Source organism: Artemia sp. Qi Xiang Cuo, chromosome 9 (genome assembly GCF_049724085.1).
Source record: "Artemia sp. Qi Xiang Cuo chromosome 9, ASM4972408v1, whole genome shotgun sequence".
NCBI lineage: Eukaryota > Metazoa > Arthropoda > Branchiopoda > Anostraca > Artemiidae > Artemia > Artemia sp. Qi Xiang Cuo.
In genome coordinates, this window is record NC_142802.1 from 52236698 (window position 1) to 52255030 (window position 18333).

The 18333-nt window shown below is 36.4% G+C and overlaps 1 protein-coding gene across 1 annotated transcript in view; it reads right to left on the bottom strand.

Annotated features, from left to right (window-relative positions):
• LOC148948784 (cyclin-dependent kinase 17-like) overlaps window positions 1-18333 on the bottom strand; it is a 148473-nt gene that overhangs the window by 114243 nt on the left and 15897 nt on the right. Inside the window, exon 2 of the mRNA XM_089094088.1 lies at window positions 5741-5881. Within this exon, the coding sequence (XP_088950214.1) occupies window positions 5741-5861 (121 nt within the window). The 5' untranslated portion in view covers window positions 5862-5881. The remainder of the gene's footprint in view (window positions 1-5740; window positions 5882-18333) is intronic.

Consider the following 18333-nt stretch of genomic DNA (forward strand, 5'->3'; position numbering starts at 1 on the left):
TTGCAGATCTACAGGGTCAGGATAATCCCGATGTCTTAGTTGTACAAACTACAGTCACTTGTGCTAAAACTTTGTCGACTACTTTGACTTAGATTAATACGGACCTGTTAATAGTTGTGATAATGTTATGAAGCCGATACACACTATCTCCAGTAACAGTTGACTCACTAAAATTTAGAAATCCCAAGCTTTGGTCATTTTCATAGGTCTCAATGTTGTCTATGCCGTATCGTCCACCCAAAAACTAAAATTTTGGCCTTCTATTGCTCATCGTATTTAACTTCGATGCACATCTTGAGTTTGCCAGCCTCTCAGTAAGTAGATCGATGATGCGTTTTTTGTTTTTTAGACTTCTCAAAAATTCCTCCTCACTTTTGACGATCATGTTAGGAAAAGATTCAATAGTTGGATGCGACAAACCTTTGGTTCTCTTCAGCTGTGTGCAATTTTTTCGTCGTTGATGTATCATTGTAAGAGTCAAAAACTACCACTGCCTGGCCGAAATGTCTTTTGACATAATCTACGTAAGATTCTGCTTCCTTAGAGTATGTGAATACGGCAGTCCATGGTATTTTGTGTACTAGCCAGACACCTTCCAAAACTCTCCTGGAGGTTGGCAGTGTCACTGGACCATCGAGCCCCTAAATTTTCATCAGTGCATTTACTAAAGAGGCTTTGTCAGCAGTCCTCATTACCTCGAACGAACTAAAGCGCGATGGTGGAAAAGTACAATGCTCGAACGACATAACCTTATTCAATTCAGAGCCACTAGTGCTAACTACTGAGGCTTGACGTTGAACGATTAGAGCTGGTTCGACCATTTCTTTCTCGCTATTTATCACCACAGATGACTTCTCAGTCATAGTTACAGCTTTATCCTATCTTATGAAAACATGTTTGTTAATTTCTTTCGCTTCCATACGCTTCAAAATTATCTCTTTCATAGATTTGGTATCGTCTACGTTTACAGATCATGAGTACGGACACCAGTAATCACGTTCAACAGCCGTGAATCCTGTTGGATTCTAGGGGCTCAATGTATCGGACTATCTTTCCTAAGTCCACCAGATCTCTAGCTTTCCTCGAAGATATCGCTTCTGTGTGATTTTCAATAGTCATGCGTTGAATATAATTTCAATAGTCAAATGCATGCGTTTGTTAACGAGAACCAGAGTAGGTATACCAGATGTCCAAATTGTCTGATATAATCCAGTCATGCCTCTACCTCTCGTCAGACCGCCACTCATTTTCATACTTTTCATTAATGTTTGCTTGATTACCAAATCAGGAGAAAGTGCCACCCATTAGATGCCAATTCTCCAGATGAACAGGTATTCGTGTAACATTCTGTAAAGCTCTGGGTTGTCTTTCTTCAACTGAAAAGTCGACTGCAAGAACAGCCAAGTAGACTTCGTGTAAAGATTATGGCCGGAAGCAGCAAAGTAAGGAAGTATTCCTAACAAATATTGTAGATAAAGCTCAAAATTGCCACTTAGTGTAGCTCTAAGGTTCTTTTTCAAGACTCCAAGTAGGTTCAGATACTGAAACTAAAGACGGGAAGTTTTGGACTTGGAAAATCGTTCTTTTATACTATGTACTATTTCATGGATAAGTTCTGCTGGTTCTGACACCTCCGCTTTGTCAATGGTATCTCTTTCAAGAAGCAACTCGTACGCCTGTTTTGCCTTTTCAAGGGGTTCTGGTAACATGTTATGGCTATCAAACACTCTGCTATTCAGTTCTGATAATAAAAGGTTCGTATAAAGAGCTATCTTCAACAGACCATATCTTCGCACAGCACGAGAGACAGCTTTGCCTTGTAACATACTTCGCTCAGTTTTAGGCACGTATACTTGACCTACGATTTCCAAAAGTCCCGAGTCAGCCATAAGGAAGGCAATGGCTCTTAGGAAACTCATGTACGTGTGAAATCTACCTAGGACAACAATATCATTCCTTAAAGTACTTGTGGCAGGCTCTGTATCGACAATCCAGTAAAGCGGTTGGTAAAAGGTAATGACAAGTTTTTCCAGCTCGACTAGCGCACTCGTTAGTTTTATTCTTTTGTCTTTTTTTCGGAAGTAAATAAAACGGCACAAACCTTTTAAATAGTCTTGAACCCAGTCATGTAGCAAGAACAGTGGTAGATGGCCCCACTGATTAGATATGCTAAAATGGCACTAAGGAATGGCAACCGCCAACTGGAGAGGGGAGGGAATTCTAAAATACTAGTTTGAAATTAAACTATTCGAGACTCATATAAGGCGCCTCTAATGCGCCATTCCTAGCTTGATAGGAAAGGGTGAATCGACCAAAAATTATATTAAAAAACTAGTTTATAATGGTCAATTAGCACAACCGTTTTAGGTAAGATGAGGTACTTGACTACGTAAAATCATGGGAAACGATAAAAAAAAATACGGCAGCTTCTTCATTTCGAGTTTTAACCCCCTTCCCGTCCTTTTAGGGTGGAAATGGGCATAAAGGTACGAAAAAATAAAAACCTGAATTCAGATTTGGAGTCAGCATGATTGATTTTATAGGAAACGACTATTTAAACTCGAAAATATTTATAAACACAAAAATCGGTTTTCCCCTCTTTTCCCCCTTCAAGGGCAAATTTGGGACCATTGAGCAAGGGAGATTTTCGTGGATTTTTTTATGTAACTAAGCTATTTTTCTAAACATTTTGGTGTAAAAAAAAATTCGGTTGCAATTTCCCCAAGGTTTGACCATTTTTTTCCGTATCTTTCATCCACTAACAGTACTTGAGCCTGATCCATTTATAATCCAAAAGATACTTTGTCTAACCTCTAATAGAGTTCAACCCTACTCAAATAAGTTACTGGCCTACTAAATTTAAAATTAGAAAAAAATATCAATAAACTGGCTAAGTATGAACAAGCAAACGAAAAATCGAAATACACCAGTTTATAGAATTAAATATTTTAGATTAAGAGTCCCCAACTAAATTAAACTTGTAGGTTTCTTATTCATTATCACAATGGGACCTTTCATACCATATTATTTTACCATTGATGAAGTACAAGAAAATTTTGATAGATGGCATACAATTTTCCGAAAACGAAAAAAGTTTGTTTTAATATCTGAACAATTAGAAGAGCTAAAATAGAGTAACAATGCTGCCTTTAGAAGAATGTTGGGTAGAGCTAAGGAATTAAAAACATTAGCTAAAGACTTTCTAGTTAGAAAAACAAGGAGAGAAATGACATAGCACGAATATGCAGAAATAAAAAGAACGGACGAACTTCGTCAAATGTGCTGGACAAACGGATAGGGAAGGACCATTAAGGATACATAAAGACTCTAACAGTTTCAGAACATCATGGACTTTAATTTTTACCTTATAAATAATAATATTAGGAGGCCTAGGGCAGAAAATTAAAAGTTGACATTTTTCCGCGCTAATTAAAGACCAAAATTTGAAAAAAAAATACATCAAAATATTAAAATTATTCTGAAGAGAACACGAGGACCGACTAAGAAAAATAAGATCATCTGCATTAGAAATCTAAAAATTTCCATCTCTATAACCAGAAATAAGAGATGTTTGATAAAATCAAAAGAATATGCAACATATAAATATTGAAAATAGTAGGCGCAGGGGCAATACTTTGCCTCAAACCTCTACTTACAATGAACATTAAAGATATTAAAATTACCTTTCCCTTTAACCCTACTACAAGATATTTTGTATCACTGATTATTATCAGAACAACTCAAGGAGGATCCGGATCAAAAGCAAAGACAACAGAAACATAAAAAATAGTAGGCGTAAGGACAATACCTTGCCTCAAGCTTCTACATGAACGAATATTAAATTTACTAAAACTCTCTTTCCATTTAACCCTTAAACAAGACATTTTATGCCATAATTCATCATCAGAACAGCTCGAGGATGGATTCCATTCCTTAAAAGGGCAATTCTGCTGTTAAACAGCTCAGCCCAACCATCTTTATAAAATTCTACAAGCTTTTAAAATAATTTATATCATTTGATGAAAGGGGTTTACTGTTACGCAAAAGGCTATCAGGACTGCAGAGTCTATTATTGCGTTTTGCAAACATATTTCGGATATCAATGGCTTGGCAGTCGGAAAAATTTTTAACAAAAAAACAACTACAATAACAATAGATTTGACGTAGATTTCGATAAAATGAAGTAGAGATATTAAATGTGTCAACACTATGATAGTTAAAAAGCTAGTGAATAGTGTAACAAAAATTGTAGTAATTTATTTATGATTTTTGAATAAAGCACTAGCAAGTCAATGTACTTGCAACCGAAATGTAAATAAAAAGCTTTCACTGCAGCACCGCTAAATAAAGGGGGAGTAGGTCATACGTACAAATAAACTAAAAAACTAATTGAAAACAGAGATTATTTTGAAGGTAAAGAAATATGCGATAAGCCATAGTCCTCAGTCTGGCTAAATCCTGCTTGCACTTCATAAGCTTTGGATTTTGTAATGCTTAATGCTTTGGATACAGCACCAAGTTCTGATTGTATATTTCTACGTTTTTCTTTACTATTAAGTATATTCTATATTTTTAAATGATAATTCACTTTTTTGATTAGTTGACATTGAATTACATAGTCTGTACCCCCCCCCCCCCCGAATAATTTGGAAAAAAAATTATTAGGACAAAATCCTTTTTTTGTCATTTTTTATTTTAAAAAATGAAAAAAAAAAACAAAGGGCACTTCTTGGGTGCCATGTGGTACTTTATGATTGGTCAAGTTTAAAAATAGTAATTAAGCATGAAAATTAGTTTATAATTGAGTATATAATTAGTAATAAATGAGTTTATAAATTACAACAAACTTTCAAGAGGCTTTCTTGATCTATGGGTATAAACTTCAGCTGATTGCCTTGAGGCCAACAGGCTGAACTCCTGCTTATGGTAAAGTTTTCAGGTATTTTCCTTTTATTCATAAGCAGTGCAATTTGGGCAAGCCAGTGTGCAGCAATTTCTTTAGGGAGGCATGGGAAAAGACAAATTTGAAAAAAGACAACTCATTTTTCTTGAAGAAAGCAACAATGGATTTTTAGAATGAGGACTTACCCTTCTATAACCCCTATGACTAAAGGAAGAATTCATGCCATATACAAACTTGAAAGAACTCTTCAATTTTATTATTTTCTTGCAGGTAGGAGGCTTGCTAGTTTCACATAAACCTGTCAAGTAAAAAAAAAAAGAAACAAAAAAGGTGTTTAAAGTCGCAATAGTTACTGAAAAGCGCGTTTTGAAGCAGCAAACTGGAGTTGTTCTTTGTTGTTTTTTCAATTTATACCTTACCGAAATTTAAAAATAAAAAATTAAATTGATCTGCCCAATTTTACGAATGAAAGATCTTAAGCCAAACTGGCCAGCCATGACAAAAAACCAACAGAGAAAAAAATTTCAACGAAAAAAAAAAAAAAACGAAAAAAAAAAACCAGACTGCGGCCAGTGGAACTCGCCGCTGTCTTGTTTGTTGTTTTTTTTTTTTTTTTTTTTTTTTCATTGAGATTTTTCTCTTTGTTGGTTTTCTACCCAATTTTGCAACGTTTAGAATACATTTTTCAACAGGTTACCTCATGGGGGATATATATATACATACATATATATATATATATATATATATATATATATATATATATATATATATATATATATATATATATATATATATATATATATATATATTCCAAATGTTCCAACCAAATAAGCATACCATTTTCTTTGTATTCTCCATTTTCTTCTAAAGTAAGGTGTTCTGCAAGGGCTGATAATGAGCCATCTAAACTAATTCTGAACGTTTGAGAAAGGCGTCGCTTAATCTTCTTTAAGCTCATTCTTATTCCATGATGTAAACCTAAAAATCAAAATGATATAATATAGGAAAACTCAAAACCAACTTTTTTTACTAAGATTATTCAGCCAAAACAGGTGAAGTGCATGAAAATCACTGAAAATTTTAGAGAAAAGCCTTAGAACTAAGTATTTTTTTTACAGAAAAGAGATGTTACAAATACCCCCCCCCCCACCTGTATATATGCTGACCCCCTAGAAAACAGGAAACCCTAAGACCCCCTGCATGCGTTGTTAATTTTTTAAATCACAACAAGTGAAGATAAGACAAAAAACTGATTAGATCTAAGTTGTTCTGATAACAAAAAAGTAGAGAATGGTTTTATACAGTATTTTTATGCTGTTTCTCTGTCAATTGATTAAATCATAGGCAGCGCAATCGCGCTGCCAAAGTAAAGAACGATGTTGGTACAATGTATACTTTTTTTCCATACCAGGGCACTTCGTATCAAAAGAGCTGTCGTAGGAACTTCAAAAGGGCTCGTTCGATTGGAAATTAGAGTGGCTTATGCCCTTTTTAATAGTCGAAAGTGATTGGAAGGCAACTAACACCCCTTCCACGCCCAGCATTTCCCGAAACACATCCAATCAAAATTTCAGGATAGCCATTTTGTTCAGCGTAGTTGATTTACAGATAGAAATTGTGTTTTTGAGGAGGACACTCCCCCACAAACCTCACGGCAAGAGTTTTAAGTTATGCCCTGGGGACACAGAAGAACGATGTTGGCACAATGTATTATTTATAATTTTTTTCCTTTAGACCAGGGCACTTCGTATCGAAGAAGTTGTCGTAAAATTCTAAAAGGGCTCATTCAATTGGAAATTGGAGCGGCTTGTGCCCTCTTTAATAGTCGAAAGGGATTGGAAGGCAACTTAACACACCTTCCACGCCCACCATTTCCCGAAACACATCCAATCAAAATATGAGGATAGCCATTTTGTTCAGCGTAGTTGATTTCCAGACAGAAATTGTGTTTTTGAGGAGGACACTCCCCCACAGCCCTCAGGGCAAGGGTTGTAAGTTATGCCGTGGTGGGCATATAAGGTTTTTGTAGAAACCGTTGTCGAAGAAACTTCAAAAAGGTTCATTCGATTGGAAATTCAAAGGGCTAGTGCCCTATTTAATAGTCGAAAGTGATTGGAGGGCAACTAACATCAATCTCACGTCCACCTTTTCCCCAAACACATCCAATCAAAATTTTTAAATAGCCATTTTGTTCAACCCAGTTGAAAATTCTGGAAATTAGGTCTTAGAGGATGACACCCCCCACAGCCCTCAGGGCAAGGGTTGTAAGCTATGCCCTGGGGTCATATAAGGTTTTTATAGAACGCCTTGTCGTAGAAACTTCAAAAAGGGCTCATTCAATTCGAAATCGAAATGGCTAGTACCATTTTTAATAGCCATTTTTATTAATCGAAACTGATTGGAAGGCAACTAACACCCCTTCCACGTCCACCATTTCCCCAAACACATCCAATCAAAATTTTGAGATAGCCATTTCGTTCCACGCAGTTTAAAGTTCAGAAAATTATACCTTTGAGCACGATACTAATCCCACAGTCTTCAGGGCAAGGGTTATAAGTTATGCCCTAGGGGCGTAAAAGGTTTTTATTGAAAACTTTGTCGTAGAAACTTGAAAAGGGGCTCATTCGATTGGAAATTAAAAGGGCTAGTGCCCTTTTTAATAATCGAAAGTGATTTGTGGGCAACTAACCCCCCTCTTACTCCCACCTTTTCCCCAAACACATCCAATCAAAATTTTTTAGACAGCCATTTTGTTCAACGTAGTTGAAAGTTTTGGAAATTAGGTCTTTAAGGATGACAGCCCCCCAAAGCCCTCAGGGAAAGGGTTGTAAGTTATGCCCTGGGGACATATAAGTTTTTTACAGAAAGCGATGTTGTAGAAACTTCAAAAAGGGCTCATCGAACTGGGAAATGAAAGGGCTAGTGCCCTTTTTAATAGTTGAAAGTGATTGAAGGGCAACAAACCCACCTCTCACGACCACCATTTTCCCAAACACATCAAATCAAAATTTTGAGACATCCATTTTGTTCAACGTAGTTGAATGTTCTGGAAATTACATCTTTTTGGATGATAGGCCCCTCAGAGACCCCTCAGAGGAAAGATAATAACAAAATGAAAAATCTTCATGATTCGCCACTGGCTTACAAAATCCTCGTTTTTTCACCTTTTCTGATTTTATTTTTCATTTTTGTTATTTTCTTTCCTCTCTGAGTTTCATTTGTAAGTTATGCCCTGGGGGGATATAAGGTTTATATAAAAAGTTGTTATAGAAATTTCAAAAAGGGCTCATTTGATTGGAAATTAAAATCGCCCTTTTTAATAGTCGAAAGTTAGCAGAGAGTAATTACCCCCCCCCCGTCCCGCACGCCCACCATATCCCCAAAAATATTCAATCACAGTTTATAGATATCCATTTTGTTCAACGTGGTTGAAAGTTCTGGAAACTATTTATTTAAGAATGTCAAACCCCCCAGAGCCCCCAGGACAAAAGTTGTAAATTATGCCCTGGGGGCATATAAGGTTTTTATAGTTAGAGTTTTCATAAAAACTTCAAAAGGGGCTCATTCAATTGGAAATTGAGAGGATTAGTGCCCTTTTTAATAGACGAAAAGTGATTGGAGGATAACTAACCCCCCTCTCACGCCCACCATTCCTCCAAAAACACCCAATCAAAATTTTCAGATAGCCATTTTGTTCAACGTAGTAAAGTTTTGGAAATTAGGTCTTTGAGGATGACACCCCCCCAGCCCTCAGGGCAAGGGTTGAAGTTATGTCCTGGGAGCATATAAGTTTTTATAGAAAGTGTTGTCGTAGAAACTTCAAAAAGGCTCATTTGATTGGAAATTGAAAGGGCTAGTGCATTTTTTAATAGTGGAAACTGATTGCAGAGTGACTAAAGCCCCTTTCACGCCCACCATTTCCCCAAACAAATCCAATCAAATTTTCGAGATAGCCATTTTGTTTAACGTAGTTGAAAGTTCTAGAAATTAGGTCTTAGAGGATGACAACCACCCTAACAGCCCTTAGGGTAAGCGCTGTAGTTTATGCCCTGGGGCGTATAAGGTGTTTATAGAAAGCGTTGTCGTAAAACATGAAAAAGGGTTAATTCGATTGGAAATCGAAAGGCCTAGTGCCCCTTTTAATAGTAGAAAGTGATTGGAAGGCTTAAAATTTTTATAGTAAAGATCGATGTGAGTATAATGTATTATTTTTTGTTGTTGTTGTTGTTGTTTAGACCGGGCCACTTCGTATCGAAGGAGTTCTCGTAGGAACTTCAAAAGGGGCTCATTCGATTTAAAATAGAAAGAGCTGATGCTCTTTTTAATAGTCGAAAGTGATTGGAGGGCAACTAATCTTCCTCCCATGCCTACCCTCCCATTTGCCCATTATGTTTAAAAACTAAATGTTGTCCTAAGAATAAATCAAAATGCACTGTGTTAATGCTAATTCCCAATAAGGCGTCTCAGCAACCTTTCGGGGTACTTCTGCTCTTAAAATTTGACCAAATCAAAATAGCGTAGGTATAACAAGCTATCAAAGAAAGTAAACAGATTTTTTTGCGAATGGTATCAAGTTTTTCATTTCAGGTCAACTAGAGGAGGTATGAAACTAAATTAAAAATGACTATTTGTGTCCAGATTTTTAAAAGGATGTATGTTGTTAAAAATTGCTGAGAATTTTTCTCCGGCATACAAATAGCAGGCCAAACTATAAAGTCTTAAAAAAACGAAAAGTTTTAAAGTATTATTTTCTTTCTCCCTGGAAAGACTATGTCAATATAAAACGAACAGAAATTAATACAGAAAATTTTTTCAAAAAATAAGTTTTTCTAAGAAAAGTAAAGAACTCCATTAAACAAAAAATGAGCAGAAATAAAATCAAACGATCTACCAAGCGTGAAACTACCAGAAATCAGCATCGATAAATAAATGAAACCCAAAACGAACAGAAATTACAATAAATAACCAAGTCAAACTCAAAACGAGCAGAAATTAAAGTAAGTTGGGTTCAAAACCCCTATGCCTTCCAAAGGCCAGAACATAATTTGCACTTTACTGAAAAAAAATATAAATGATTTTACTTTTATAACTTTAATAAATCAAACAATATTAACATTTTGATTACTAAATATCAGTATATGTATATTAAACTGACAATGTACATTCATTTGTATATGTCTTACCACCTTTTATCTTCAAACGTATTCACCCAGCACTCCCCTCACAATTATGGCCCCTTCACCTGTGTAATATTTTCAGTGGGTGCAATGTTTTAAATTGCAGTTTATGATCTTTTTCGGTCTTGTAAAACTGTTAGTTAGGCGAAGGAAATATTACGGAAAATATATTCTGTTCAAATTCGGGATAGCCAAGTAAATTCGTTTGAATATCTACCTTTACAACTCCTAATGCTTGAACAATTAGTAACCCTGTATGAAGATTAATTCTGAGATAGAAACAAAAAATTTAAAGAAATTGTGTTATAATATATTTATTCTTAAGAACTATCCCTAAATACATCTTAATACCATAAAAAATGAAACCACCCCCTCCCCCTCCTAATGAGGCAAAGTTTAGCTATACACCATGTACAAGGTCGGGGAATAGGGGATTTAAATGTAAATGACCCAAAAACATTATTCATAAGAAAATTTACATTAAAGCTTAAAGTAAAAATTTTGGTTTTTAGCCTCATGTTATTTTCTTGTCAAGTTTTATATTATTTTCGGACTTATTTATCACGAACTGTTGGTTAATAATTCCAAATAATCTTAGCATGAAGAAAAACAATAAGTAACACCTAAAATCTTAGAATCAGCATGAAAAACCAATAATGTTTCTATTGTAGTCAAAATTCCCCTTTTAATTTCAGTTTAAATTTACTTGTTTAATTTAGTTCTTGTTTGTTTTAAGTTTTAATGTTGCCCCATACCTATAGGTTGAATTTTTTCTGTTTAATTTACCTATCTAGAAACTACAAAAATATTTGTTTTTGTTTTTAAATATTATTAGTGAATTACTCAGATTAATGACTTAATGAAAAATTGCTACTGGTATTTACAGTTCACATGTGTTCCCTATTTATTTATTTTTTTTTCATTTATTTTTTCATTTTTTTGAAACAATTTTGAAGTTTTTGCTGCAATTTCAGCAATAAACTTTTCAGCTACGGGCTCCAATCCCGTGCTCTGGCTCTAAAACCTACTCTGTAAAAGGCTTGATTTACTACGCGGATTCAAGCCCTACTTGAGCCTGAAAATGTAGCTTAAACCAATTTTGGCTCCCATATTTTCACAACGAAATTCCAGTTTATTTTTTTCCCCGAAAAATTCCCGAATCTTGAAGACTTGTCCCAGAATTTTAAGGCTCGAGAGCGGAAGCCCTGCTTTGAACAGGTGGGAGTAGACCTGTTTAAATTTCAAAGACAAGATTATCTAGTTATTAATATTGCAGCCAATTCATTGCAGTTCATTTCTTTTCCATAATAAATCCTTAGACTGCTCCTAGCTGCAATTTAAGGTAATAAGTTCTTCTCAATTGATGGTGATAAAACTAATAATGCAGTTTTCTAGAAATTATGTCCCACTGACTCTCACATCAGACAACACCCCCAAGTTTTCATCCAAGTATTTTGTGACATTTACCGACATCCAGCATTTTACATACAGTCAACACTACCCTCAGAAGTGGACTAAGAAAAAAATCAGTCAAGATTGTTGAAAAACAGATGACCAAAGCACTTGAACACAAGACAGACCCTTACTTAGCTTTTCAGGAGTAGAAATGCTCCCATTTATGGTCCAGCATCCCCACCTGAACTGCTCATTAGTTGAAAACTTCAATCTTTCATACCAACACAGAAGGAGAAGCTACAACCCAAAAACAGTGACTACAACAAGTGACTACAATAGGACTGCATGACATCTGCTGCATCCCATTTTGTCAATAGCATCAATCCCCATTGGTTTAATAGAACATCTAGACAGTTGGAGGGTCTAGAATACTGAAGGGTCCCCAAAAAAGACTTGATTGATTATTAATGAATGCCTTGGGAGAGAAAATGAAAAACCTTCCAGAAGAGATATTATCACCAAAATACAAGAATATTATTAAAGGAAAGCAAAATGTTGTTGATGTCCTAAATGAGCACTTTATAAATATTGGTCACATATTGCTCAAGGCATCAACCCAAAGTTTACCTGATTCAGCTATTCTACTTCCATGCCGCCACCATGAGATTGCTTTTTTTCCTAACGCTGGCGTCAGCAGAAGAATTACTACAAGTTATTTACCAACTAAATAATGGATCATTGGAAGGTATGGATGGCTTGTTGACAAGTCTATTAAAACAGATAGTGCCAGATGTCAAAGAGTTTTTACTTCATATTATGAACTTGTGTTTTCAAGTGGACGTTTCCCAACTTGCTTAAAGTCCGTACGTGTTTTAGCCCTACATAAGGGTGATGACGTGAAAGATCCAACAAGCTACAGGCTAATCTCAATCCCATCTTCATTTGCAAAGATAATTGAATGATGTCTTTACAACTGCATAGTGAAGTTTTTTGATAAGAGGGGATGTTTTAATAACCTTCAGTTTGGGTTTAGGAAAGGTCATAGCAATGAACATGCGATTCTGTCACTCACACAGTTTATACACTTTGGATAAAAAAGAAATCTTGGCTACTACATTTATCAATATAAAAAAAATAAGCATTTGATTCTATTTATCATACAATTTTGCTTTGTAAACTGGATAATTATTCCATATGTGGACCTACAAATTCTCTGATTGAACCATATTTAACTGGGTGGAGTAAGTTTGTGGATGGTGGAAATGATATCTCTTCAGTACTTGGTATCAGTGGTCAAGTTGGCATTCCTCAGGGGTCCATACTTGGACCTCTACTCTTTCTTATTTATGTTAACGACATCAACAGGGTGCTGGAAGATCTTGGGCTAAATGTCCTATTTGCTGACAATATAGCCTGCACAGTGTGCGGTGCTGATGAAACGTTGCTTAAAAAGAATATGTTGGCAGCTTTCAAGAGGAAAGAAACTTATGCAAATAAATTATCTGTTACTATGTCAAAAACCAAGTACATGATTTTCTCTTGTGCTGGCAAGTCACTACCTGAACTTAGTAGACTGCCCATTGAAGAATCTACTTATTTAGTGTGTATCTTCTATGAGATTTTTTTTGTGCTAGTTGATCAGGATATGAGTTGGAGAGAACACATTGCTAAATTGCATATGAGGTTGGGAAGGAATGTTGGAATATTGCAGCATTCGAATTTTATTCTACCTTTTCATGCAATGAGATCAGTATATTTTTTTAATGGTACTTTATTATCAAGCAAATTCTCACAAAATAAAAAACTGCCGAACTTGTTGCCTTTGGTCAGCTAGCCTAAATTGTACACAAAAAAAAAAACAACATAAGTACATAAGTGTTATAATAAAACATAGCCTACATCAATGAGCCAAACTGGCCTGTCAAATAAAATGAGTACAATGAATAAAATGATTAAAAATGAGTACTTAAGTACATAAGTAAAACGTAAGTAAAATAAGGGAAAGTAAGTAATACAAGTAAATGAATAAAAATGAGGGCATAAGTAAAAACAAAAGTACACTATAAAAAACATACAGTAATGAATCCAACTGGCCTGTCAAATAAAAATGAAACAAAAAAAAACTAATGCATTAACAGTACACATGAGACAATAACATGATACATTACAATTTTCATTTATTTATGATTTCAACAAACGCTGGCACAAAGCTCTTTCTGTAATGCTCAGTTCTTACATTAATAGGATTTAGAACCGGGATTTTCTGTGCTTTTGATTGGGGTAAATGGGGCTTTGGAGGGCAATAAGGGGCTGGGAGTATACATTGAAAGTGTGGGTTACGATACAGATTATTTCTAAAATTGGTAGAAAGAGTAACACGTCAGGCAGCCAAGGTAGAGAGGCGGAGTTCCTTGAGGAGGAGAATGTAAAGAACTTTGCCCTGACTGTAAGTAATTCTCAGGGCTCTCTTCAGGATCATTTCTAGCCTATTGGACTGATCCACCGCAAGACCAAAATGCCACACCTGGCAATCATATTCAAGCTATGGGTGGATAAAAGATATATAAAGGCAGAGGATATTTTGCCCTAGTTCATTCTTATCTTAGTTAGTCTCCCCTGATTTTCCTGAATATGTTTAAAATTCATATAAAACCACTTCCAAGACAATAAAATAAAGCACTGCATATCCTAAAAACTTTCATCCCCTCACCTATATCCTTACCATCAAAATCACCAATTCAAAGCATATATTCTTTCCTTAATATATTACCTGATGAATTATTATCTTTTCATGGAATCATGTTTTGTATTAAGTATTTTGCCAAAATTCTACTGAATAATTTTTATGCTATGGAACTATTTAACCAATGTGACCATGATTATGGAACAAGGAGAACTTCTAAGTATGTTGAACCCCAAGCACACACTGAAAGATGCAAATTTTGTTCTGGCCTTGGGACAACAAAGGGGTTTTGCGCCCAACTTATGTTAATTTCTGCTCATTTTGAGTTTGACTCGGTTATTTATTTTAATTTCTGTTCGTTTTGGGTTTCATTTATTTATTGATGCTGATTTGTGGTAGTTTCGAGCTTGGTAGATTATTTCATTTTAGTTTTGCTCATTTTTGTTTAATGGAGTTCTTTACTTTTCTTAGAAAAACTTATTTTTTGAAAAAATTTTCTATATTAATTTCTGTTCGTTTTATATTGACATAGTCTTCCCAGGGAGAAAGAAAATAATACTTTAAAACTTTTCGTTTTTTTAAGACTTTATAGTTTGGCCAGCTATTTGTATGCTGGAGAAAAATTCTCAGCAATTTTTAACAACATACACCATTTTAAAAATCTAGACACAAATAATACTATTTAACTTAGTTTCATACCTCCTTTAGTTGACCTGAAATGGAAAACTTGATACTATTTGCAAAAAAAATCTGTTTACTTTCTTTGATAGCTTTGATACACATACACTATTTTGATTTGGTTAAATTTTAAGAGCAGAAGTAGCCTCGAAAGTTTGAACATAATACCCTCAGTCTTTCTCGGGATACTGCTGAGATGCCTTATTGGGAATTAGCATTATCCCAGTGCATTTTGATTTAATCTTGAGGCAACATTTAGTTTTAAATATAATGGGCAAATGGGAGTGGAAGGGGGGTTAGTTGCCCTCCAATCACTTTCGACTATTAAAAAGGGCATCAGCCCTTTCTATTTTCAGTCGAATGAGCCCCTTTCGAAGTTCCCACGACAACTCCTTCCATACGAAGTGCCCTGGTCTAAACAACAACAACAACAAAAAATACTACTAATCACTTTCGACTATTAAAAGGGCACTAACCCTTTGAATTTTAAATCGAATGAGCCCTTTTCTGAAGTTTCTACGACAACGCCTTCTATAAAACCTTATATGCCCCCAGGGCATAACTTAAAACCCTTGCCCTGAGGGCTGTGGCGGAGTATCCTCCTCAAAAACATATTTTCGATCTGAAAATCAACTACGCTGAACAAAATGGATATCTCAAAATTTTTATGGGATGTTTTGGGGGGTCCGTGGGGCGGGGGCGGGGGGGCTAGTTGCCTTCCAATCCCTTTCGAGAATTAAAAAGAGCACTAGCCCGTTGAATTTCCAATCGAATGAGCTTTTTTTGAAGTTTCTACGACAGCGCCTTCTATAAAAACATTATATGCCCCCTGGGCATAACTTAAAACCCTTGCCCTGAGGGTTGTGGGGGAGTGTCCTCCTCAAAAACATATTTTCTATCTGGAAATCAACCACGCTGAACAAAATGGCTATCTCAAAATTTTGATCGGATGTGTTTGGGTGAAGGAAGGACGTGGGGATCACTTTCAACCATTAAAAATGGCACTAGCCCTTTGAATTTCCAATCAAGTGAGCCCTTTTTGAAGTTTCTATGACAATGCCTTCAATAAAAACCTTATATACCCCAGGATATAACTTAAAACCCTTGCCCTGAGGGTTGTGGGGGAGTGTCCTCCTCAAAAACGTATTTTCTATCAGGAAATCAACTACGCTGAACAAAATGGCTATATCAAAATTTTAATTGGATGTGTCTGGGAGAATAATGAGATTGGGGCAGGGGCTAGTTCTCCCAATCACTTTTGACTATTAAGAATGGAACTAGCCCTTTGAATTTCCAATCAAATGAGCCCCTTTTAAAGTTTCTATGACAACGCCTTCTATAAAAACCTTATATACCCTAGGATATAACTTAAAACCCTTTCCCTGAGGGTTGTTGGGGAGTGTCTTCCTCAAAAACGTATTTTCTATCTGGAAATCAACTATACTGAACAGAATGGCTATCTCAAAATTTTAATTGGATGTATTTGGGGGAATGGTGGGCGTGGGGGGGGGCTAGTTGCCCTCCAATTACTTTCGACTATTAAAAATGGGTACTAGCCCATTGAATTTACAATCGAATGAGCCTGTTTTGAAGTTTCTACGACAACGCCTTCTATAAAAACCTTATATGCCCCCAGGGCATGACTTAAAACTCTTGCCTTGAGGGTTGTGGGGGAGTGTCCTCCTCAAAAACATATTTTCTATCTGGAAATCAACTACGCTGAACAAAATGGCTATCTCAAAATTTTGATTGGATGTGTTTGGGGGAATGATGGGCGTGGAGGATGGCTTGTTGCCCTCCAATCACTTTCGACTATTAAAAAGGGCACTAGCCACTTCAATTTCCAATCGTATGAGCCCTTTTCGAAGTTTCTACGACGACTCCTTCGATACGAAGTGCCCGGGTACGGAGAAAAAAAAACAAAAAACAATACATTGTGCCCACATCGTTCTTTACTTAGGCAGCGCTAGCGCGCTGCCTATGTAAAGGTGTGCGTAAGAGGGGGGTTACTGACTGTTCAATCACTTTCGTATATTAAAATGGGCACTGGCCCTTTGAGTTTCAACTCGAGGGAACCGATTTTGAAGCATATGCGACAGCTCCTTATATGAAAATCTTTCATGCCCCCAGGGCATAGCTTAAAACCCTTGCCCCCAGGGTTGTGGGGGAGTGTCGTCCACAAAAACATATTTTCTATCTGGAAAACAATAACGCTGAACAAAATGGCTATCTCAAAATTTTGATTGGATGTGTTTGGGAGAATGATGGGCGGGGGGGGGGGGGGGGCTATTTGCCCACCAAACACTTTCGACAATTAAAAAGGGCACAAGCCCTTTGAATTTCCAATCGAATGAGCCTTTCTTGAAGTTTTACGACAACGCCTTCAATAAAAACCTTAAATGCCCCCAGGGCATAACTTAAAACCCTTGCCCCCAGGGTTGTAGGGGAGTGTCCTCCTCAAAATATACTTTCTATCTGGAAATCAACTACACTGAACAAAAGGGCTATCTCAAAATTTAGATTGGATGTGTTTGGGGGAATGATGGGCGCGGGGGGGGGCTAGTTGCCCTCCAATCACTTTCGACTATTGAAACGGGCACTAGCCCTTTGAATTTCCAATCGAATGAGCCTTTTTTGAAGTTTCTACGACAACGCCTTCTACAAAAACATTATATGCCCCCAGGGTATAATTTAAAACCCTTGCCCCTAGGGTTGTGGGGGAGTGTCCTCCTCAAAAACATATTTACTATCAGGAAATCAACAACGCTGAACAATATGGGTATCTTAGAATTTCGATTAGTTGGGTGTGGATGAAGGATGGGCGTGGGGGGGGCTAACCGCTCTCCAATCTCTTTCGACTATTAAAAAGGGCACTAGCCCTTTGAATTTCTAATCGAATGAGCCTTTTTTGAAATTTCTATGACAGCGCCTTCTATAAAAACCTTATATTACCCCAAGGCATAACTTAAAACCCCTGCCCAAAAGGGTTGTGGGGGAGTGTCCTCCTCAAAAAGATATTTTCTATCTGGAAATCAACTATGCTGAACAAAAGAGCTATCACAAAATGTGGTTGGATTGTGCGGGAGAGAACGTGGGATGTGGTAGGTGGGTTAGTTGACCTCCACTTAGTTTTAACAGTTAAAAAGGCACTAGTCATTCCAATTTCCAATCAAATGAGCCCTTTTCGAAGTTTCCATGATGAGTCTTTCTACACGAAGTGTCTGGGTATGGAGAAAAAAAAACACATTGTGCCCACATTGTTCTTTACTTAGGCAGCGCTAGCGCGCTGCCTATGATCAGATTGTGGACAAATCTATCAGCACCACCAACACTTTTTTTTTCAGGAAGATTTGAACAGTGACTTGATTCCTACTTGTGAATTAAATACTTCAATGATGAAGCTCTGAATCCTCGCAAGCATGCCACAATAGCAGAGAACAATGACAGCCACAACAGAAATACACATGTAGAAGTTCAAAACATAGCTGCTTTCAGAG